Raw genomic sequence first — 25986 nt, forward strand, 5'->3', positions numbered from 1 at the left:
TTTCGAAAGGGAGAGAGAATTATATTCTGGTCTCATATGCAAGGTTAAGTAGCTTCTTGAAGTCATGTCACATACAAGAACATAAGAAATAGGAGCTGGAGTAGGCCATTCGAGCTTGCTCCACCATTCAACAAGATAATGGCTGATCTTCTACCTCAACTCCACCTTCCCGCACTATCCCTATATCGCTTAATTCCCAAACATTTATCAATCTCGGTCTTGAATATACTCAACGACTGAGCATCCACAGCTCTAGAGTAGAGAATTCCAAAGATTCACAAACCTTTGAGTGAAGAAATTTCTCTTCATCTCAGTCCTAAATGGCCGACTCCTTATTCTGAGACTATGACCCCGTCTTCTAGATTCCCCAGCCAGATCACCTCTCATTCTTCTAAACTCTAGGGGATATAGGCCTAGTCTACTCAATCTCTCCTCATAAGGCAATCCCTTCATCCCAGGTACCAGTCTAGTGAACCTTCATTGAACTCCCTCAAAGGCAAGTACGTCTTTCCTTAGTTAAGACCAGAACTGTACACAATACTCCAGGTGTGGCCTCACCAATGCACTGTTTAATTGTAGTAAGACTTTTTACTCTTATACTTTTAATCCCTTTGTAACAAAAGCTAACATACCATTGGCTTTCCTAATTGCTTGCTGTACCTGCATGTTAACTTTGTGATTCATACGCAAAGACACCCGGATCCCTCTGGATGCAAACATTTCCCCGTCTCTCACCATTCAAAAAATATTCTGCTTTTTTGTTTTTCTTACTAAAGTGGATAACTTCACAATTCCCCACATTGTATTCCATTTGCCATGTTCTTGCCCACTCAGTCAACCTACCTATATCTCTCTGCAGTCTCTTTGCGTCCTCCTCACAGCTTACTTTCCCACCTAACTTTGTATCATCAGCAAACTTGGATATGCTACACTCAGTTCCTTCATCCAAGTCATTAATATAGATTGTAAATAGCTGAGGCCCAAGCACTGCTTCGCTAGTTACAGCCTGCCAACCTGAAAAAGTCCCGTTTATTCCTCCTCTATGTTTTCTGTCTCTTAACCAATCTTCAATCCATGCTAATATATTGGGCTGGAATTTAATCAAAAACCGCCACCACTGTTCACCGCCCCAAAAAAACGGCATGATTATTCAATTAAGAACGGCGGAAAATTAATCAAAAAATGGAAAAAAATCCACCCGGCGGGAAAAATCGCCATTGCACGTGGATTCTTGGCGGAAAACGCGATCCTCGTCAAATTTAGTCTGAGGCGAAAAGTTGGGCCTAAATTGCAAAACATTCGCAGGACCCTTTTCCAGTGAATCGCTGCAAAAGAATTTAAAAAACAAACTTTAACTTACCTTTTTTTTTGCAGGGTTTCATACCTACCGCCGATCGAAGGGCTGCACCGGCTGGTTTCTCCTCGGCGTTTTTTCCCCCACCAATTACGGATCACCACTACCACCAACTTGGGCGGAAGCGTTTTTTCGTGTTGCACGCCGGCGGTCCGATCCCCAGCGGTACTTCAAAACCGTCGACGGAACACTTTGATGAAATTTCCAGCGGATGGTTTTACACCAAAAACGAGGAATACCGTCTGATGAAATTCCAGCCCATTATCCCCAATCCCATGAGTCCTAATTTTGTGTAATAACCTCATGTGTGGCACCTTATCGAATGCTTTTTGAAAATCCAAATGCACTATATCCACTGGTTCCCCCTTATCCATCCTACTAGTTACATCTTCAATAAACTCTAACAGATTTGTTAAACATGATATCCCTTTCATAAAACTATGTTGACCCTGCCTAATCATATTATGATTTTCTAAGTGCCCTGTTCCCACATCCCTAATAATAAATTCTAGTATTTTGCCTACTACTGATATTCGCTAACTGGCCGAAAGTTCCCTGTTTTTTCTCTTCCTCCTTTTTAAAAAAAAAAATAGCGGGGTAATATTTGCTACCTTCCAATCCTTGGAGACTGATCTAGGGAATTCTGGAAGATTAATACCAGTACATCCACAATCTCTGCAGCTACCTCTTTTAAAATCCTAGGATGCAGGCCGTCAGGTCCAGGGGATGTGTCGCCACTTACTCACATTAATTTCTCCAGTACAATGTCTTTACTTAAACTGATTTCTTTAAGTTTCTTATTCTCTCTAGACCCTTGGTTCCACTTTATTTCCAGAATGTTTTTTGTGTCTTCTACTGTGAAGACAGATACAAAGTATTTGTTTAATGTCTCTGCCATTTCTTTATTGCCCATTATGATTTATCCTGTCTCTGTCTCTAATGGTACCACATTTACTTTCACTAATCTCTTCCTATTTACATACCTATAGAAACGTTTACAATCTGTTTTAATGTCTCTTGCTAATATGCTCTCATGTTCTTTTTTCTTTTTCATTATCAATTTCTTGGTCCTCCTTTGTTGAATTCTAAAATCCTCCCAATCTTCAGGCTTACTACTCTCTTTGGCAACATTATAAATCTCTTCTTTTGATCTAATACTATCTTTAACTTCTCATTAGCCACGGTTGGACCACTTTTCCTGTAGGATTTTTGTGCCTTAAAGGAATGTATATTTATTTTAAATTATATATTAATTCTTTACACTACATCTCATACCACAGTTGAGAACCTGCCCGTGAACAGAACTTTTCCCTGTCCACAAATGGGAGGAAGTCTCCACAGTTTTTCACAGATCATCCTTCAGAGTAGGTACATATTGCTGCAATCGATTTTCTAGAATTAACAAAAACATGGGGGGCGGGAACTTCAAGTAAATAATGTCAACATTGACATACGTACCAGTATGAGTGCGGATGTGAGCAAGAAACGCCAGTGAATTGCTGCTCTTGCAGGCCTTTCCACAATACTTGCAGACGTTGCCTTGATTCTCCTGCCGCTCACAGTTTATCTGTTCCGTGTCTTCCACAATGTACTTATTCACTTCCCTCAGCATTTCCTCATGCTTCTGCTTGATGTGCACAAAGAGGTCCTGCTCGGAATCAAAAGGTGTGCTGCACTTGACGCACTTGAAGGTGGCGCCGCCTTCTGGCAGCTCTTCAATGCTCACCTGTTCGATTCTCTGGTGACCCACACTGGCCAAATGCTGGTGCAAGTTACTCTCTGTGTAAAACGACTTGCCACACAGCAAGCAGTGGAAATGTTTTTCTGCTGAAGGATGCTTCATGGCAATGTGAACATTCAACCCACTTATACCATCAGCCAGGAACCCACAGTCCTCACAGGGAATACGTTTTGGATCGTGCAACGAAGATCCTTCGGTTTTCCTCTTCCTCGCAACTGGCGAAGGATTAGTCTTGTAAACTGCAACCGTCCACTCATTGGGTGAGATTCCATCGGGTCCCTGGCTATCTTCACTATTGTCAGTGCACTCAGATTTTTCAACTCTGAACTTGTTTTTTAATCTTACTATGCAGGCATCAAACTCAAAATATTTTTGCAATCCCTTACTCTGGAAATCCAGCTTTGTAAGGCCATCACTGGTACTCTCAGTTACTTCCAAGGCATCACTTTCCAATTCTTGGCTCATTTCATTTGCACTTTTCGTATCCCAGTTCTTCTCTCTTAATGCTGCTTCAACTTTGTTTTGTGCATCTAACAGAGCCTCATCCACTTCAAAATCATGTTGGTGCTCAGTGTCATCCTGCCTTGACACCTCTGCTGTAGTCGGCTCTATGATGTCTTCATAGTTACTATCAATTTGTTGTACAAGGTTAACTTGGAAGTGATCAGAGTTCTCAGGCTGCTGAAGACTTGCAACTTTCAGATGTCCATCTTCAATTTGTTCTGTAATGCTACCTTCACTACCTTCTGCGAGGGCTGAAAGTTCTAATTGCACTCTTTTTTGTTTTGTCAAACCATTGTAATTTGGCAGGTTTTCATCTGTATCATTTGGTGCGTTATCACAGTTCGATCTTATTTCCGTTGTCACCTCAGTCGGTTTAAAATTATGTTCTTCTTTCTGTCTCTCGTCAACCTGGGAACCTGCTTGTAAATCGTCATCTTCTGTCTGAGAAGCTTCAACACTTAAATCAATATTATCGTTACTCTTCACACTGGTTTTCTGCAATGTGACAATGTCTACACAACACCTGCTCGAATCTTCCTCAATGCGTACCTCAGAAATCTGATTTTGGGTTGCTTCCAGTACCGCTGACTTTACTGGTGCAGAATTCAATTCTGCAGAATGACCCTCAGTGTCTAAAGATACATCTGAGTGCGCAGTATTTGCCTCTAATATTCCAGATTCAGCTTCAGAGCAAATTTCTGAATTACACACAGTTGGCAGAGTCTGAACATTTTCTTCTTTAGCCAATTCATTTTGCAATGATTTTTCCTCACTTTCTGCCGTCTTAAACACTGCTATTGTCTCTTTCGAAGCACTGGCTACTTCATCGCTTTCTGGTGCTTCCTCAATTTCAATGATATGTAAAGCAAATACCTGGGTAGCATCTTGAGGAATTTCTGAAGCTTCCTCTTCTTCATTCCAACTCCCTTTATCCAGAAAATCCTCATTCTCTTCCTTCTGAATTCCATTCTGTGATGCATCGGTCACCGGTGTGCTGGATTCACTCACTTCATATTGTCCTTTATCCTGATTTAATTTGAGGTAGGACTGACTTTTAAGCTTATGCTTCTCTGTAAATGCATGTCTCATCATTTCACGCCGAGTGACAGCGTAGTAATCGCACGCCATGCAATAGTAGTCAAAATCTTTAGTGTGCTTACGTTTGACGTGTAACTCAAGAGTAGCGAGGGAGTAAGCAACAAAGCCACAGTACACACAAGTATTAGCATGGTTTCCTTTGAGTCGTTTTGAACTGGATGAACTTTCATCTTGCACTGTATTATTTGGTTCCACATCAAGAACTGCCTCCGTGAATTTTTGATTTTTCACATTCTGTTGATTTTGTGCAGACAGAAGACTCTCTAAATTTACACAAGTACAGTTCTCAGTGCTCCCAGACTGGCTCTCTGCATCAGGAATCTCTGGTTCCAAAACTTTGCTGCTGTTTTCAACACATTCAGCTGAAGTAAGTGCAGCAGCGTCAGTCTCAATCACTTGTGGGTTACCCTTGTTAGGGGATACAGTAATTTTTCTGCAGATTTCAACAGTCTTGGAGACATCAGCCCGATTTTTGTGTTTCTTGGTGTTGCAGTGACGGTCCATGTCTCCTTTGGTGACAGTGTAATAGTTGCAGGCCTTGCAGAAGTAGCTGTATTGGTGACTGTGTTTCCGCCTTATATGAATGTTCAGGTTTGTGACACTGGAAGCCAACAGACCGCAGTAAGGGCAAGTTCTCGAAATATTTCCTTTGGGGCGCCCTCTTTTAATGCTTTCTGCTAACTGAAGATCACTGTCTTTTTGAACATTTTCCACATTGCTTGCATCACCTTCTGATATCTCCCAAGTTACAACAAATTCCTCTTTGGATTTTGATGGCTCAAGCACCTGAACACAGCCTTTATCTATTTCAGTATAAACATTTCCTAAACCCCCAGGGGTCTTCATGGTTTTTTGAACATGCTGAACCCCAAGAGAAACTTCTTCCACGCACTCCTCCACCGATGGGCCAAGATTTCTTTTCTTAGCATTCTCAATGTGCCTACTCCGTTTAATATGTTTTTCCATGGCTTCCTTGCTAATCGTGTAGAGGCTGCACACTTTACAAAGAAAGTGATACTCTTGTGCATGTCTCAGTCTTATATGTTTCAAAAGCACTGTGGCTGATCGAGCTTTATAAAAGCAGTTCTTGCACTGTAATTGAGGTCTGCTGTGTGTTGAGCGTCTCAATATATTTCCTGCAACTACTCTTGCAATGGAAGGCTTCGGAAGATCTTTTAACGAAGGGCCTGCTCTTGGTACAGTAAGTTCTTTACTTCCATCTGATGAGATTTTATTCAGCTCCTTTTCTCTCGGCTGCTGTCCTTCGGTTTGCTCGGTCTGCTGTGGGAGTATATTTAGTGTGTGCTGCTCAGTACCTTCATGATTCGCTAGATCCTCTTCCGATACAAAGTGCAGTTTGCAAGCCGAGCAGAATGTCATTTTGTGTTCTTGGTTCATGTGATCCTTAAGAGTTTCTTCATCCGAGGTCACAAACGCGCAGAGTCGACAGTCAATCTTGGAGAAGTTCATTTGATGCCTATTGCTTTGACAATGTTTTTCAAAGTCGCCTTTTGTGACACATGCATAGCCACACGGTTGACAATGAAACTCCATTTCTTTCGTGTGACGCCTCTTTATATGCACCTCTAAGCCCTTTCTGTTCTGAAATAAATGGCCACAGTAGGAACAAGTGCGGAGGGCTTTACGGTCGGCAGGGCTTAGCTTCAATTCAGGATTCTCAACATTGGCGGCTTTGTTTTCTGCTGGATAGGCAGATGAGGACTGAAGGGTTTGATCCTGTGAAGTACTTTCAATGCTGTTTTCAACCAATGTTGATGGGTGAGGAACTTCTGATGGGGTTGATTCCCCTTCCTGAATGCCACTTGAGCAACTTATTTTAGAAGCATTCCCATTCTCTAAGTTTTCATCAGTTGCACTTGGTAAGTTTGCATCACTACTTTTATCTTGATTCTCAGGTTTTCCATCAAGGTGGTCTGTTTTTTTGGCAATTATTTTATTTATTGGTTTTATACCACGATTCTTCCTTCTAGGAAGTCTGCCTCGACCTCGCTGCGCTTCAGTAAAAACCTCTCTCCTGGGAGGAAACCGGCCTCTATTTCGACTTTTATCCATCGTCAAAAGGCTACCTCTTCCTCGAAGATTTCTTGGAACCCTTTGGTTCCCCACTTCTTCCTTGGTAAATCTGCCCTTACTTCTTGTACTCCGAACGTGTTCAGAACCATCCTTGTAACGCGCACTGCGCGGTCTCAGGCTGACGATATTACCTTTATCTGAGCGCCTTAGTCTTTGATTACCCATCTGTTCTTGGGGAAGATTAGTTGGTTCCTTTACTTTTCTCAAACTTCTTTTGAGAGATGCTTTTCCAACACTACAATTATTAAGCTCTTCTCGTTCATTTGCTGTTGGTGCTTTTTCACTGATTAAAGCTTCTGCACAGAGACCGTTACCACTGTTCTTAAACTTCTCCAAATGCTCAGTGCTTTTAACATCCTTCTCGGCAAAACTTCTGCTTCTGGTTCTTCTCAAATTTTCAGGCTTCTTGCCCAAGCTCAACTCATCATTATTAACACATTTTGCACGCTCTACATTGTCTTTTGCATCATAATCACCAGAAAGTCCCTTTTTGGAGAGCAAATGTATGTACCCGCCCCGTGCAGCAAGATTCTTACGGCGAAGGTGAGTCTTTCCACGGCAGTGGGTTTTCAGTAGATTTTCATCATAACACTGGTAGCCGCAGAGGTCACAGTTCAATCTTTTTCCTTGTACATGCTTGTGCTTGAGATGTGCTTGCAAAGATGCTACACTCTCCGCCTTGAATTTGCACTGAGGGCACATGTGCGCCTTGGATCGTTTGGAATGATTCTCTTTAATGTGTTTGTCCAAGTCATAGCGCGAAGGCAATAACTGGTCACAGAGCCTACAGTTAAATCCTTCCTTTGTGCTTGTAGTTTTACTTGTGCTTTTAGCTTGGTTTTTATGGAGAACTGAACAAATATGCTTTCTGTAGCTCTCCTTTGATGGGCTAATAACATTGCAAATATCACAAATGAAATAATTATCATTGAAGTGGCATTGCTTTACATGAGTTTTTAGTGCAGTGTTATTTTTCGCTGTAAAGTTGCAAGAAGAGCATGGCTGACCTGCTCTAACTTTGACTACCTTAGTTGTATTCTGACAATCTCCTATTTGTCCTTCAGGTTGTGCATTGGATTTCTTCAGGTCATTTTGCACGTGCCTGGTTTCTGTCTGTGCTGGCTTTACTTCACATAGCAAAGCCGAGGATTCGGCAACCACAATATTCCCGCTACTCTGAGATTCTTCCAAAGTGTCACGTTTCTGTCTTTTGGCCGGAGGTTCATCACCACCACACGGACGCTTGCTACCCTCTGTTCCAACCTTGTTTTGTCGGATGTCATCGGCGAGCGCCTTTATTTCCGAGACGCCGCTTACATTCAAGTCCTTGGCGTTCTCTGGCTCAGCGCTTGTTTTTCGACTGCAAAGTCCGATCGACTCAGTCTGTGGATCTTGTGCGAGCACAGATGCTGCTTCGGTTCTCTCGCTTTGCTCTTCGTTGGCTGGTAACTGAACAGCGTCACGCTCGGAATCTTTGGATTTTTCATTTAAATCCATTGTTGCAGCATACGATGAAGGTATTTCATGTTGCTGCCAGGGAACATCAGTAGAACAGAACAGATCTCGCCATTTCTTTTGACCCTAAATATAACAGAGAAAAAAATATATAACACCATTATAATTCAAAAGTATTTGAGAGAGATAAATTACACAATGTAAACGCTACACATCCAAGAAAAAAAAGGAAAGTGAATTTAAGAGAAAGATTTTTTTTTTTTAAATGGGGTGGAGGCATTTCTAATGTACAGAAATGTTCCCATTTTTGTCATTATTTTGCTGCTCTTCATCGCATGCACAGAAGAAAAATGCTTTAAATCATTATACCATATATTATTGGACATGCATTCAAAAGAAAAATATTAATGCATTATAGTAGAAAATGACAATAAATGGGCTCCACTGTGTATCCTTTTGCTCATGAGTGTCTTCACATAGAGTGCAATAGTGTGTAATTATTGCAAAGTATATAATTGTTAAAATCTGAAGTAAAAAATTATAGGTTGTCAAAAGCTTCAAAAAGGAATCCAACTGAAGAAGAGAAGAGAGCTGGTTACTCCATGGCTACCTATATAATACAATATTTATACAAGTGAGCACCAACTGCATAACCGTGAGGATGTCCAGTATAATAAAAGAAAAGACTTGTATTTCTATAGCGCCTTTCACGACGTCCCAAAGCTTTGCAGCCAATGAAGTACTTTTTGAAGTCTAGTCACTGTTATATTGTAGGAAACGCGCAGCCAATTTGCGCACAGCAAGCTCCTACAAACAGCAATACAATAATGACCAAATAATCTATTTTTTTGTGGTTAATTGAGGGATAGATATTGGCAAAGACACCGGGGATAACTCCTCTGATCTTCTTCAAAATAATACCGTGGGATCTTTTACATTCACCTGACAGGGCAGACGGAGCCTCGGTTTAATGTCTCATCCGAAAGTCAACACCTCCAACAGTGCAGCACTCGCTCAGTACTGCACTGGGAGTGTCATCCCAGATTTTTGAGATCGTACAGTTATCATACAGTATTGCGCCAGCCAGTACTATTACAAAAGGGACGCAAAAGATAATCAGTGTATACAAGGGCACCCCATAATGTCTATGACCAGTTAGAGTATTGCAAAAAGTGATTAAACCAATACCAGAGGATTGCATAATCACTTGGTGTACCCGAAAAAGCTGAGATAAATCAAACCAAAGGACGAAACTTCAGCCGATTATGTTCTCCCCCGCCACCCTGCACTGTAAATGATAGATAGTAAAAGCAAGGCCCGTGTGTTTTGGGCGGCCTTGGATTTTCCATTGGCCACTTCTGCACGATCGTATCAAATAAATGTCAACAACCCGCATTTTACCGCAGTCTGAAAATCAATCCAGAACTCTCAAGATAAGGCCATGATTAAGGGGCAAGCACCAAGCATAGTTAGATGGGAAAGGGTTTCTTGCAGTTGATGTGACAGACACTGATATTTTGATACAGCATCAAATGTTTGATGTCCTCCAGCTACGACCAAACATGTACACAACTGCTAAGGAATTCTCCTCATAGAACACAGCAAAATAAAACGGCCCAGAGGCACTCTTATATAATGCGTTAAGAGATCATTGTTGTTCAGTCTGCAATCACTTAAAGGGGCAGAAGCCCTCTTGAGATTGGTGAGCTAACCATGATACCGGGGTGGGGGGGGGGTGGGGAATATAATCAACAATGTTGGCATGATTAAGTCGCAACAAATCAACATCAATCTTCACACAGCAGTGCACTCCTACCGAAAAAGGTTAAAAATGAATGGACGCTATGATTACTGTTCATCATTCACTTTGACAAGCTTTTAACAATTTAAAATTATCAGCAGCAGTTTACATTATTTTAAGGAAAAATACTTTATTTAATAAATGAATTCATCAAATAAAGCAAGTCGGATGGGCAGAGAAAGCAGACATCAATCAGGTATAAAAGCTTACATTTGCATGAATAAAGAGGGGGATGCAGGGCACAACTGCATGAATTGTTCGAGATGTCATCTTAAAATGGAAAGAAACACTAAGGTACCATTTGGAATAAGATATCAAGTGCTGCCGCCTTCCCACCCCCCAGTTCCAACATTAAATTTGCTGCCCATTATAACCACAATATTGATTTCATGACCATCTATTTTCGAATGCAGAATAATTCAGGAAGAATGTATTTACAACCAACAGTGTTTACAACCTGTTGACAGAAATGCTCATATTGATTATTAATCACAGAATTATAGAATGATACAGCACAGAAAGAGACTATTTCACCCATCGTGCCTGTGCCAGTCTTTCGTAGAGCTATCCAATGAATCCCACACCCTGCTCTTTGCCCATTGCCCTGTAAATCTTTTCCCTTCAATGCTCAGAACAGAAGGACAGCAAGTGAGATGGGATTAACTTTACATAGAATGTACAGCACAGAAACAGGCCATTCGGTCCAACAGGTCTATGCCGGTGTTTATGCTCCACACGAGCCTCCTCCCACCCCAACCTCATCTAATTCTTCTATTCTTCTCTCCTTTATGTGCTTCCCCTTAAATGCATCGATGCTAGTCACCTGAACTACTCCTTGTGGTAGGTAGCGAGTTCCACATTCTAACCACTCTCCGAGTAAACAAGTTTCTCCTGAAATCCCTGTTGTATTTATTAGTGACTATCTTATATTTATGATCCCAAGTTTTGCTCTCGCCCTCAAGTGGAAATAGCTTCTCTACATCTACCCTAGCAAACCTTTTCATAATCTTAAAGACCTGGGATGTGTGGCAAAGTGACCATGAGTTTATCAGAAAGGTACAAATGATATTTACCCTAATTGAAAGTTACAAACCGTTGCTAATAATACACAATTGTGAATGTGTTTTCTAAAAAAAAAAGCCACACATTAATTCTCTTTCCATTGCTACACAGTCCTGTTCCTGCCAGAAGTAAAGGATGATTTAGAATCTAATGCATTATTGACATCAATGCTGATTCGCAAAAAAGATAAAAGCAGGATAGTCACAAGAACCTGTCTTGAAGAATTAGCATCTAAATTCCCCAAGGATACTCATGATATCACACTGAACCTCTTTCAAAACAATTACTTCGTCTGCATAGTGCCACTTCCACACCAGTCATATTATGCAAATGCTTTGCTACATTTTAAGAAAGTGACCCCAGTTCTTCAGGCCCTCCCCGCCCCACAATATTTTGTACAGATGTGGTAACTGTCCATACAGCCCGGAAAGTTTCACTGTTCAAACCTTAGGCTGTGGATGTGTGTGTGGCGGGGAGAGGGATGGTTGGGAGCAGGGGGGGTGTTAGTAGGGACACTACAATTGGTTCCAACATATTTGGGCAAGGCAAGAAAGCTGGCCAAGGAATGTGCTCTGCTTGCTACCCCTACCAACCCTGTCAGAAGTTCTTGTTGGAAGGAAACAAGTCTGGATAAACACGTGGATGCAAATTGTAACAACGTAACAACGAAAGTTCATGACTACTACTTCTGAGCTCACTTTTAAAAGGCTGGATCTTTGCCACCATTCTGCTCCGTTTTTTGGCCTCTGTTGTTTTTTTGGAGCAGACTAAAATGTGCAAGTTTTGCCAAAGTTTCTGCGCCATTTTAAGGGCTCAATTTTCCCCATTCATTTGCGTGCGCTGTTTTTTTTGGCGTATTTATTTTTTTCAAAGTTTTCCCCTGCGATCTGCGCCGGCGTAACTGACTTAGTTACAATTTATCTTGGCCAGTTTTTTTTACGTCATGCCTGTACCGGTTTTTTCAATTGTTCACAGTTTGGCCAACATTTATTTCTCTTAGGTCGTCGTATCTGGCCACTCCCAAAAAAACCTTCTGGTGAGTTAAGAAAACCAGCGCACACACACAAATCTGTGCTGAAAGACGCCATTGTTTTTAAATCGAAGATTTTGGAGGGAGTCAAGAACACTGTCAAAATCAATAATAAAGTTCAACTTTTTTTTTAAACCTGTCAACGTAGAAGTGTAAATTTGTTGGATTTCAGAAGTTCTCATTTCTGTACTCACTCACACGCCACCAGCGAACGTCTTGAAGCAGGGCTGGAGGGGCATAGCTTTGACCCGGGCACAGGGGCTCGGCTACAAAACAAACCGTTTGGGGGGGGGGGGGGGGGGAAAGAGAGAGAGCGAAGTACCAATCGGAAGGCTTGGAGCCCGGGGAGGGGGAAGAGAGAAGTCACAAGACTCCAATTAGTAAAGAGGGGTGGGTGGAGGGGGAAAAAAAGAGAGAAGTCACATACTGACCTGGAGAGATATAACTACAAACCTGTGCTGCCTGCTCTCAAAGGTTAAATTTAAGTATGGGGACAATACTGACAATGCCATACCTTGTGCAAGCTTTCTGCATCATGGTGCTACGTAGGAGACAATTGATTCGACTTCATCACATCAGGAATATCAGAGCCCGTAGGGTGCTGGGCAGGAGGCCTGACTCACCTAAGGTATATCGAGATAAGACTCCACCTGAGTGATGCAGACTGTGTCAGAAGGCTGTATTTCCGCAAAGAAGTTGTAAGTGAGATCTGGGAGTTGGTCAAAGCAGACCTGCAACCTGGAAGCATCAGGAGGACTGCTCTAACAGTTGAAGTGAAGGTTACAGCTGCACTTTCATTCTAAGCCTCCGGATCGTTTCAAGCTACAACTGGGGATGTGTGTGCCATCTCTCAACATGCAACACCTGTCTCCATTTGCCAGGTGGTGGCTGCACTGTATGCACAGAGGAATGACTTCATCAAGTTCCCCATGACCGCCCAAGCAATCCATGACAGGACTGTGGGCTTCTCCAGGATTGCTGGCTTCCCAAAGGTACAGGGCTACATTGATTGCCTCACGAGCACCGTTGAAGGATTCCGAGATGTACAGGAACAGGAAAGGCTTCCACTCCATTAATGTGCAGCTTGTGTGATGACATGCATCATATCATGTCAGTCGATGCAAGATATCCTGGCAGCACCCATGATGCGTTCATCCTACGCGACAGCGTTATTATCTGCCATGTTCCAGCAGCAGCCAGAAGGGCAGAGCTGGCTACTGGGAGACAAAGGGTATGGCCTTGCCACCTGGCTCATGATGCCCCTACACGTAACCCGGATGGAAGCTAACTGTCAACACAACATGTCGCACATTGCGATGCACAGCATCATTGAAAGGACCATTGGCATATTGAAGCAGCATTTCCGATGCTTGGACCATTCCGGAGGCTACTTGCTGTACTCCCGAGATTGTCGGTCAGTTCACTGTTGTGTGCTGCATAACTTAGCCATCATGAGGCAGCAGCGCCTGGTAGTGGAAGACCCACCTGCGGTGAGAGCGGCTGATAGTGATGTGGAAGATGCAGGTAACGAGCAGGAGGAGGAGCAGGAAGCCATACAAGTGCCTGAGGTCGGAGCATGACAGCGGAGGAGGGCAGGCCATCGTGCCCCTTTAACGATTGCTTGAGCCTTGCGCCAGCAGCTCATCCGTGAACACTTTACTGATGCCGGAGGGCTCAGCGACAACTATTCCACATGGACATATTTATTGTTTGGAGCTGTTCCGTAATGTTGTGTTGGGTTAATGGAACATAGTTCAGTTTTAATGTAAAATATATTTTATTCAAAAATTTACAATGTACTTAACTTAACTTTAATAAAATTATTCTTGTATCAAACTTTACTTTAATATCACTCTAAGATCACTTAAAAACTTTAAGATCACTTATAAACTTGTAAATTTACATAACTTACAAAAAACTTTTAATTTGAGAACAGTTGCAACAGTAACAATAATAACAACAGCAGCAGCAGCAATGAAAGGCTGCACCTTTCTCTCATCCCCCTTATTCCAAGACCGCCCGCTGCGCTTGGTCTTGAACACTCCACCACAGGCGATGGCGCAGTGTTTCCAGGCTTGATACCAAGCTTATTCTTTCTAACATCTCGGATGCTGCACACCTAGAGGGTGGGGGGCGTTGGCGTCAGGCAACAAGTTGGAGGGCCCGGCTTTGGGCTCTTCAGAAGCTGGTCTGGGGATTGGAGTGGGAGTGACAGTTGATTTTGTCAATGGGCGCGGGGTCTGGGCGTGTTCCATTATTGCAGCAGCTAACTCCAACATGCCGTCCCTCATGCGTCCTGACAGTGTCCCAACGACCTGCAACATTCCCTCCCTCATGGTCAGTGACGTGGTTTGCACTACCTCAGACATTCCTTCCCTCATGGCCATTATTCCTTCACTGATGGTCCGGATCGCGTTCCCATTTCTTGTGTCATTGCTGTTACTTCTCCCGACAGTCCCACTACCTCATCACTCACCCTACTGATGGCGTCCAGGAGTGATCCGGGTAAGGTCAATGCTCTCCGCACTCAATGAAATCATCTGAACCACATCTGTTAGATCCAGCACCTCAGGAGAGAGCGGTCGAGCTCTCCTTCCCCTCCTCCCCATGGGTGTGGCTCGCACCACACCACTGGGACCCGCAGCCTGGGATGGTGGGGCCCTGGGTGTGCCTTGCTGCACACCACTGGGACCAGCAACCTCGGAAGGTGGGGCCTTGGGCGTGCCTCACTGCACCCCACCACTGGGACCCGCAACCTCGGAATGTTCCACCAACACTCAAACCATTAGTCATGGAAAGGGCCATCACTTCTATGAGCGGAACCTCCTCCAAAGTCAGTACAATAGTGGGAGCTTCATCCAGCTCCATCCACTCCACCTCATCCCCATGGATGGATTGGAAGATGTTCTCCTCTTCAGGCTCATCCACATCTGAATCTTCTTCTGCATCGTCAGGGTTGGCCTCAAGTTCTGCAAACGATAACAGAACAGTCAAATGGTTAGCAGCAGAGGAGGGAGCAGGGTATGTGGCATGAATAGGCTTACACATCGCAGGCCAGGCAGCAGGCTGATTTGATGGGCCACGACAGGACTTACCCTCTCCCTCGAGTGTGGGCCCAGCTTGTGCAGTACTGATTGCTTTTTTCCAGGCAGGACCCATCAAAGCAGCGACCCTCTCTTCCAAGGGTGTCAGTGGGTACAAATTTGCTGGGCCTCCTCCTGTTCTTTCCCTTTCATTATGTGTCACCTTCTTCTGCAAAGATGAAAATGCAACTTTTTAGAGAGGGTGTCTTTCTGCTGGGTGGGACATATACAGCTGGTCACATTTACAATTGCAATTGCATTGAATAAATGAAAATATTACTTACACTAACTACTTGACCAAGGTCCTGTCACTTCTTTTTACACTCTCCTCCAGATCTCGTAGTGGTCACCATTGCACAGTAACCTTCTGCAACTTGGTTCCAGCGTTTCTTCATTTCTTTGGGTGGAACTTTTATGTGACCTCTGCTGGTATCCAGCTCCTGCCATCTGTTCTCAACCACAGTAACTAGTGCCTCCACTTCTTCCTGTAAGAAATTCTTGGTCGTTGCAGCGTGTTGAATCTTGTATTGCTCCAGCTGCAATTTTTACAACGCTCTCACACAGCACTCCTTCTCACACACACAACTGGCTCTTTAAATATGGCCGATTACCAAATCTGAGTTGTACTGAGCATGCGCGTCCACTGGAACGACGTCTTAAACACAACTTTTTTTCTCGCGCATGCGCAGAAGTTGCGACTACATTTTTTGGTGCAGACAGCAGGCTCCACCACCCAAGGCGACTGGACACGCTGCGCAGCGCAAAATTCGAATTACACATCGAGGAAACTTTGGCAAAATATTTCTGGCACATTTCTGGCCTAGAAAAACAGGCATAACTCTGGCAATACGCCAGAAATCGGGTCTAAGGTAGGTACATCGATTTTTTTTTTAGTTCCCAATTTTATTACGTCACTGGGGGCAGAACCTGCCAAGTGCACCACTTCTGGTAATTGAAGAGAGTTTGTCCAAGTACGATCTTTTTCTAAAATGGCGCACTGCATCCTTCTGAAAAACCTTCCCTACACTTATGGAAATCGGCACCGAGAAGAGAAAATTGGCGGAGAGCAGGCATCATTGTTTCAGCGGAGCTGAAGACACAGTACCGAGGGTGCGGGGGCCTTTCAGCCCGGGATAGAAGCTAGCCGGTGCGGGGGCCTTTCTGCCCGGGATAGAAGCAGACCGGGGGGAGGGGGGGGGGGGCGGCGTTCTGCCCGGGATTGCAACGGCACTGACACTGTAGACATGAAAAAAAATCAAGAAATGCTTAAAAGGAATAAAGGAATTTCATATTGTTTCATATATTGAGATTTCAGTCTGTTGTCCCAAGTCTCACTGAGTGATCTATTTTACAAAGGAGAAATGCTTTATTTGTGCCTCAGCCCTTCAGTGTGTCCCTCATTACCCTGGCAACCTCAGTTTTTCGGCGCAGTCCTTAAGCTCCACCCACAGAGCTTAAGGACAATCTGCGCCGCTCCAAAATGAAAGGTTATGCCGGCGAAACTTGGAGCTTTTTTTTGGGGTGCAATTGGGCCACTTAAAATTTTTTTTTTTTTTTTTAAATCGGACATACCTCTACAACTGCGCATAAAAAAGTCCATGTGGAATTTTGGGCCCAAAGTTGCTGCTACCTCATTGTTTGATACAAGTTACACTATTTAGTAGAACTGTTTTGTTATCTGAATCGAACATGTGAATAGCAAGCACAGTACACAGTTCAAAGTGCTCTCAGTGTTGAAGCTTTGCTCCATTTCCAATCAGGCAAAGAAACAGAAAAGATCGATCGAACCTCCTGACAGAAAAAGAAATCATCACTTAGATAGTAAATTAGGAGTGAGTTGCGGCTCTACCCTATCCTTAAAGAGAATGAAAGAGATGACATACAAGCTATTCTGCCCTACTGGCCTTCTTACTGTTTACTGTCTGTTGTCCAACCGACGATCATACAGCACAGAAGGAGGCCATTCCCTGTGCCTGTGCCAGCTCTTTGATAGAGCTATCCAATTCATCCCACTCCCTTGCTCTATCCACAGAGCTCAGCTGATTTTTCCCCTTCAAGTATTTTTCCAATTCTTTTTTGAAAGTTACCATTGAACCTGCTTCCTCCACCCTTTTAGGCAGTGAATTCAAGATCATAACTCGCAGTGTAAAAAAAAAATTCTCCTATCTCGCCTCTGGTTCTTTTGCCAATTACCTTAAATCTGTGTCCTCTGATTACCGACCTTTCTGCCACTGGAAACAGTTTCCTTATTTGCTCCAACAAAACCCTTCATGATTTTGAACACCTCTATTAAATCTTCCCATCAGCCTTCTCTGCTCTAAAGGAGACAACCCCAGGTTCTTTAAGTCAATAGAAAGGGGCTGAGAGCTGCATGTTGTTGTGGTGAACTAGTTTCAGCTACTATGGAGGAAAAAAAGGCTTTCTTGAGGAGGCCTGATGCTCTTGGCTTCTTTTACAATCATGAACCCGGCAAGATTTTCCCTTGTCATACCTATCTGAAGTTTCCATGAATAGCAAGTACTCCAACAAACAACACCATGTCAAGATTCTACAAGAACTGTTCAGTTTTTCCTTGGAAAGAGACCAAATAGAACTTGTAAAAACATTAATATATTTGCACTGACCTGCATAAAATGAACAGTGAACAGAGCAATGACTTAAATGAGGAAAACTGTTAACTGATAAGAGTTGTCCATTCTGAACCAGGGTTGGTGCGGCATGCATTAAGCTGTGTGCCTATTGCATAGTAATATTTAAAATGTAAACAGCTGTTTGTTGTAAGTATTATTGATAATCCATTGAAACTGAATATTTTACAGTAACAGTTGCTGAGTACAGAACAACAAAAAGTTGTTGAGTGTGGGATTGATATTTTGTTGGGCAAGGTTATTCGGGTTATGGAGCCAAGGCGGGTAGATAGATTTAAGATACAGGCCAGCTATGAGCTCAGTGAGTGGCAGAACAGGGTCGAGTGGTTGAATGGCCTACTCCTGTTCCTATGTTCCCAATATATCGCTTCTTTACTCCTTCTAATGCTATCTATCTTTAACCTTGTCAATTTAAGAAGCCCTGAGGAAGGCAGGATTTGTGCAAACTACAGATGGAGGCATGTTACAGAAACTAAGCTTCGCTTCACTGAGGAATTAAAGAGCACGATGTGAAGTCTATGACTGCCAACCAGTCTAGCGCTCTGATGTATAGCCATTTATAGATTATTTCATACCACTGAAAAAGAGAGCTAGGGTGGTGGGACAGTCATAAAATCATTAACAGAGCTGCAATCCTGTTGAGCTTTGCACATTATTGCCTCTGCAAATGAGGTTCTGAGAACAATTCAACCAAGACTCACTGGGGGAGCCAACGGCTGAAAGAGTACCAAGGCGCCGACTGTGGCACATTTCTTCCGACAGAACAGCCAGGTTGTCAATAGGGGCGATACCAATTACATTAAATTATTATTATTAGCACTAAAGGCAAAGTAAAGTTATGATCAACTTGTATCGAACCTTGGTTGTACCACACTTGGGAGTAACTGTGCACAGTTCTGGTCTCCATATACCATTGAAAGGCCACGTTAGTGAATTGAAGAGGACTTACTGTGATTGAAAGGCTGCATTAAAGGGAGCAGTGTGTGGCGCCCAGCATGGTCCCGGCCTGCAAGACCATCAGCAGGCCGGGGCCATCAGAGGGAGCAGCGTGCGGCGGCCTACCACTGCAGGAGGGCGAGGGCTGCGGTCAGGTCGCTGATTGCAGTGTGAGCAGGTACAGCAGGAGGGGCGAAGGAGCAGCAAGAGTTTGTAGAGTGAAGTGACCAGGGCCCAGGAGAGGCGTAAGTCTGAGGCCCAGTAGAGGCGAGGGTCCAGAGGCAGCACAAGCCGGCCCACACTGCTATATGTGTGCGCGCTCGGTCCGTGCAGCAGAGCTGGTCTCCAGTCGTCTTGGTTAACCCTTGCCACTGGACCAAGATCTAGTTCTGTCAAGCCCGTGTGATGGCTGGTGTGCAACGGCCACCACACGCGAGACCCCAAAATTAGGGGACATAAATTTAAAATGGTCACTAATAAATCCAACAGGTAATTCAAGAGAAACTTCTTTACCCAGAAAGTGGTTAAAATTCACTACCGCAGGGAGTACTTGAGGCAAATAGCATTGATGCATTCAAGAGGAAGCCAGGTAAGTACAGGAGGGAGAAAGGAATAAAAGATTATAGGGTTAGATAACGACGGGTGGGAGGAGACTCATGTGAAGCATAAATACCGTCAGGGACCTGCTGGGCTGAATGGCCTGTTTCTGTGCTGTACATTCCATGTAAAAAAGGAGCACATTGTAATGATGGATGCTGCCTGCCGCATAGAAAGACAGACAGACAGACAGACAGACAGAGGACACCAGTAGAGAGCCAATTTATACGATACTTATCCAAAAGGCAAACATGGCTCAGTAACTCATGAACAAGTTCCTCCCTACCTCTGTAACCGCCTCCAGAGCTACAACCCTCCAAGATCTCTGCATTTTTCCAATTCTGGCTTCTTGTGCATCCCCGATTTCCATCGCTCTCCCATTGGCGACTTCAGCTGCCTCGGCTCTCAGCTCCGGAATTCCCTCCCTGAACCTCTCTACCTCATTCTTTTCCTTTAATACACTCCTTAAAACCTACCTCATTGACCAAGCTTTAGATCACCTGTCCTAATATCTCCTTTTGTGGCTCGGTGTCAAATTTTTGACTGATAATCATTCCTATGAAGAGCCTCGAGACGTTTTACTAGGTTAAAGGCTCTATATAAATGCAAGTTGTGTCGTTGTGTTGTGCGTCTGCACAGGAAAAGGTGGATCCTTAGGGTTTCAGTATTTTTATTCTATCCAGCTGTTTTTAATTTTGTTGAGGACTTGAATCTCTGGAATCTGTTTGTAAACCCAGGCCCTATCTGCCCTCTCAGGTGAATGTGAAAGATCCAATGGTGCTATTTCTAAGAGGAGCAGGGAAGTTATTCCCCGGTGCCCTGGACCAATATTTATCCCTCAACCAACATAATTTAAACAGATTATCTGATCATTTAATCTCATTGCTGTTTTTGGGACCTTGTTGTGTGCAAATTGGCTGCTGCATTTCCTACATTACAACAGTGACTACACTTCAAAAGGACTTAATTGGCTGTAAAGCGCTTTGAGACGTCCTAAGGTTGTGAAAGTTGCGATATAAATGCATGGTTTTTTCTTTCTTCTTTCTCAATCTATTAAACCGTGGCAAATAAGAACATATTGCTGAGCAGTAGATAATCTATATATCAGACTTCCTTGGGGAAAAGAAAGACTTTAAAATGGCCTAAAAACTTCAGAGAACTTTAAAAAACAAACATGTAACTATATGTGACAATCATTTCTTCCTTGCAGTAATGAGGACAGAAGGGAGAATAGAATGTGACTGAGGCGGAATCTTACAGAAGCAGCTAAGCAAGTCCTTGAATGAAAAGCAAGGCACGCACCTTTCTGATATTTCTGGTGGCCTTACCATTATGTCTCCACCTAAAAACTCGAAAATAAGGGGCAAATAAGATCTCCGTGCTCCTCCAATTCTGGCCTCTTGAGCATCCCCGATTTCCATCGCTCCACCATTGGTGGCCGTGCCTTCAGCTGCCGAGGCTCTAAGCTCTGGAACTCCCTCCCTAAAACTCTCTGCCACTCTACTCCTTTAAGATGCTCCTTAAAACCTACTTCTTTGACTATGTTTTTGACCTGTGTTTTCTTGTGTGGCTCTTTATTTGATATAATAATGCTTCTGGGAAGTGCCCAAGGATGTTTTACGACCTTACAGGTGCTATATAAATGCAACTTGCTGTTGAGTTATGATGATCTGGAATGCGCTGCCTGAAAGGACGCTGAAAGCAGATTGAATAGTAACTTTCAAAAGGGAATTGGATATGTACTTGGAAAGAAAAAATGTGCAGGGCTATGGGGAAAAAGCAGGCGAGTGGGATTAATAAGTATGAGTTTATTTGGAGGTTCATGGCTGTACATGTATTAAAATAACTTTCCACAATTTTGGCCATTTGTCCCTTGTTTTTAAAACTTGCTGGGATATAAATAAATATCCTCATTTACCATCTCTGTTTTAATAATTAATAACAAAAATGCTTGCATTTACGTAGTAGCTCATCGCATCAGTATGTCTCATAGGACTGTACGCCATGAATTACTTTTGAAGGACATTGATAGTCATTCTGCACCACTAATGTTACAGTGATGATCAACTGATCCATTAATCTGTCATTTTAGTGGTATTGGTTTACAGAGGTAAAGGTAATTGCACAGTAACCAAAAAAAAAAATCCAACATGCCAGGCCAATGTTGCAAAAGCAGGTCACCTGCACACCCTCTCAGAATCTGATTTGTAGGATAACCTGGCAGCGTGGGGCAGACAGAAAAAAATATTAAGATGAACCTTTATAATTTAAAGTTTCATGATGATTAATCTGGATGAGAGTGACCATTCAGTTTGCTTTTCCACAGCTACAACACTGGCATCTACACAACAATGTGGAAAACTGCCCAGGTATGTCCTGTCCACAAAATGCAGGACAAATCCAATCCGGCCAATTACTGCCCAGTCAGTCTACTCTCAATCATCAGCAAAGTGATGGAAGGTGTCGTTGACAGTGCTATTAAGTGGCACTTACTCACCAATAACCTGCTCACTGATGCTCAGTTTGGGTTCCGCCAGGATCACTTGGCTCCAGACCTCATTCCAGCCTTGGTCCAAACATGGACAAAAGAGCTAAATTCCAGAGGCGAGGTGAGAGTGACAGCCCTTGACGTCAAGGCAGCATTTGACATCGAGTGTAGCATCAAGGAGTCCTAGAAACACTGAAGTCATTGGGAATCAGAGGGAAAACTCTCCACTGGCTTGAGTCCTACCTAGCACAAAGGAAGATGGTTGTGGTGGTTAGATGTCAATCATCACAGCCCCAGGACATCGCTGCAGGAGTTCCTCAGGGCAGTGTCCTAAGCCCAACCATCATCAACTGTTTCATCAATGACCTTCCCTCCATCGTAAGATCAGAAGTGGGGTGTTCGCTGATGACTGCATAGTGTTCAGTGCCATTTGCAACTCCTCAGATAATGAAGCAGTCCATGCCTGCATGTAGCAAGACCTGGATGACGTTCAGGCTTCGGCTGATAAGTGGCAAGTCACATTCGCGCCTCACAAGTTTTAGGCAATGACTATCTCCAACAGAGAGAGAGTCTAACCACCGTCCCCTGACAATCAACGGCATTATCATCGCCGAATCCCCCACCATCAACATCCTGGGGGTCACCATTGACCAGAAATTGAATTGGGCCAGCCACATAAATACCGCGGCAACAAGAGCTGGTCAGAGGCTGGGTATCCTGCGGCGAGTGTCTAACTTCCTGACTCCCCAAAGCCTTTCCACCATCTACAAGGCACAAGTCAGGAGTGTGATAGAATACTCTCCACTTGCCTGGATAAGTGCAGCTCCAATAACACTCAAGAAGCTCGACACCATCCAGGACAAAGCAGCCCGCTTGATTGGCACCCCATCCACCACCTTAAACATTCACTCCCTCCATCACTGGCGTATCGTGGTTGCAGTGTGTACCCTACAATATGGACTACAGCTAGTAGCCAAAGCTTCTTCAGCAGCACCTCCCAAACCCGCGACCTCTACCACCTAGAAGGACAAGGGCAGCAGGCGCATGGGAACACCACCACCACCATCGTTCCCCTCCAAGTCACACACCATGCTGACTTGGAAGTATATCGCTGTTCCTTCATCGTCACTGGATCAAAATCCTGTAACTCCCTCCCTATCAGCACTGTGGGAGTACCTTCACCACACGGACTGCAGCGGTTCAAGGCGGCGGCTCACCACTTTCTCGAGGGCAATTAGGGATGTGCAATAAATGCTGGCCTTACCAGCAACGTCCACATCCCATGAACGAATTTTTTAAAAACCCAAAGCCCCATCACAACAATGCGGCATATTTTCCTGGAAAAAACAACAGTGTGTTAACGACGCCGTCTTTATTAAGGTCAGCATTTCCCATTCGATTTTGCTGAATGAACTGTCACAATGATGTTATACGTTATGCCCACTTGGTGGCACTGTGCAGCAAGTTTCTGAAGTCTCTCACCATCTATAGATCTTAAAAATCCCTTCTGTGCATCAATTGATCACGAGCAGCTCCTTGGGCAATTTACTGGTAATACATTTAAAAGTTGTGCATGAAACACCGTGACATTATTTTCCTGTCAAGTACTGTTGATAACACCCCTTTTGTTATGAAACTGCATATCCTCCAAATCAGTGACACCCAGGAAATGAGAAAGGGGGTGATGAAGAGATGGGGAGGTGGAGAGTGAGCAGAAGGTGGGGAGGTGGAGATTGAGGGGAAGCTGTGCTGGGGAGGGGGTAGGGGGGCGGTCAGCATTTAGAAATAAATACTGTAGTCTGTGTGTAAGCATCTATGATTCCAGGTCTGACACTTAAAAAAAATAATAATTCTGGTCCCAATCAGATAATCAGATGAAATCATTTCTGAAGTGGAGTTTAAAATACACTAAGTAGTTTGTATTTATGGACAGCTGGTGTTAACATAGACAGCATCTCTTTCTCCCGGTCATACATCGAGCAGTTTCCCTACGTTACAACAGTGACTGCACTTCAAAAGTACTTCATTGGTGTGAAGCCCTTTGTGACATCCCAAGGGTCATGAAAGGCACTGTATAACTGCAAGTTCTTTCTTTTAATGCAATTTTGAAATGGAGCAACAACAAAAATACGCAAAACCATAGACTGTTTTTAAAAAAAAGGAACCCCTAAATCCATTCTGGGCAAGTTTTACAACGCATAAATATGCCAAACTTCAGGGACGTTTTAATAATTCTGATAAAAAATCTACAGCAGTTACATGTAAACTGTATAAACAATGCCATTATCTATCAGAAAGGAAAGCTACCCGGACAGGAACAAGAATGCACTGTGTGTGCAATGAACAAGGCCAGTATCACAGAATAAGCCACACTTAACTGGAAGTGACTTAAAATCCCAGCAGACAATGTTACATCCACCAGCCTACATTTGTTAAGTCTACATGAGAATTTAAGATGCAACAGACTCAGTAACAGCTGTACAGCTCACCAAACACTAGGCATGCTTACAATTATGGTGCATGCCTGACACCTAGTGGCCACTAATTAGATTTAAAGTGGCAGACAGCCAACCCACATTTCAAAATAAATAGAACACAAAGCCATGGCTGGGCTTTCTATTTTTTTTGTAAGCCTGTCATTTTTATTGAAGGACCTGGAAGCGGAATTCATTTTCATCTGTCTGTTGGTTCCATGCTGCAAGTGCAATAGTGCAATTCAAGTAAAATAAGCTATTGTCCCCGACAGTACAAAGTGAGCTCGTACATCCTCAAGTTCACTTTCTCTTTGTTAGAGTACTTCTAGAAGCCAGCATGAGCCAAAACGCAATTAGAAGCGAACAAAGAAAAGCTGATCTTAATAAGACAGATTTGAGTACCTTCCTTGATGCCTACTAAGTTGTGCCCATTCCAGCTGTTCCCGTGACAGCTAATGCCCTTGTACCCTGCCCGCTACCCCCCACCCCCACACACACACACACACCCCACCAGCTTGACTGCATTATTTCTACCGAAAACTGTCAAGTACTAAACAAAAAAAAAATGCTGTTTTCACACAAGAAATAGGAGAGACTTGCACAAGATTATTGAACAGGTCAGTTGATATTTCATAGTTATCGTGGACATTTAGTTCATCTTCTGGACTCAAAAATGGAACAGCTGAGGTGAAAAGCATAGATGCATTTAAGGAGAAGCTGGATAAAGACATGAAGGAGAAAGGAATAGAGGGATATGCTGATAAGGTAAACTGAAGAGGGGTGGGAGGAGGCTGGTATGGAGGATAAACACCGGCATGGATCTATTGGGCCGAGTGGCCCATTTCTGTGCTATAAATACTTTGTGATTCTATAAAATTCCATTTCTTGCTGTGACCTGTCCTACATACCCACACAATTATTAGATTCACAGATTTATTATTCCAATACTTATTCTAACTTCTATTGTTTTTATTCCAAGACTCAATTCAGATGTACTCAAATAAAAAGTTCAGAAAACCATAGGCTAATCCAAACTGGAGTATCAAGAAAGTCTAGAATGAAACTCAATTTCTTAGTAAAAGGTCCGTTTTTAAAAAAAAATTCGGATGTGGGCATCACTGATAAGGCCGACATGTATTGCCCATCCCTGGCTGACAGTTTTGATATAGTTGAGTGGCTGGCTAGGAGATGCAAGAGTCAACCATGTTGTTGTGGGACTAGAGTCACAGTCAGATCGGGTAAAAATGGCAGGTTCCTTTTTGTGAAGGACACTGATGAGCCAGTTGAGTTTTTACGACAATCTAACAGCTTCAAAGTCACTTTTGCAGATATCAGCTTTTTATTTCCAGGTTGTTTTTTTATATAAACTGATTTCAAATTCTCAAACTGCCATGGTGGGATTTGATCTCTGGATCATTAACCCAGGCCTCTGGATTACTAGCCCAGTAACATAACCACAATGTTACCGTGCCTGCAGTGAATCAGCACACAAGTTGAGATTTTAATACATTAACCAACCCAAAAATTCATCATCCAAAGAAACTTTGATGGATTATCCAAAAATGCCTGACTTGAGCATAGATTCTCACAACACAACTGTGGTTGGCATGAATCCAAAGGC

At 43.3% G+C, this 25986-nt stretch overlaps 1 protein-coding gene across 3 annotated transcripts in view; it reads right to left on the bottom strand.

The window, feature by feature from the left end:
- znf407 (zinc finger protein 407) overlaps positions 1-25986 on the bottom strand; it is a 732915-nt gene that overhangs the window by 669615 nt on the left and 37314 nt on the right. For all 3 annotated transcript variants that reach the window (XM_070888603.1, XM_070888602.1, XM_070888609.1), the window contains one exon: positions 2813-8372. In XM_070888603.1, the coding sequence (XP_070744704.1) occupies positions 2813-8288 (5476 nt within the window). In that variant the 5' untranslated portion in view covers positions 8289-8372. The remainder of the gene's footprint in view (positions 1-2812; positions 8373-25986) is intronic.

The sequence above is a fragment of the Pristiophorus japonicus genome, chromosome 1 (assembly GCF_044704955.1).
Source record: "Pristiophorus japonicus isolate sPriJap1 chromosome 1, sPriJap1.hap1, whole genome shotgun sequence".
NCBI classification, from domain to species: Eukaryota; Metazoa; Chordata; class Chondrichthyes; family Pristiophoridae; genus Pristiophorus; species Pristiophorus japonicus.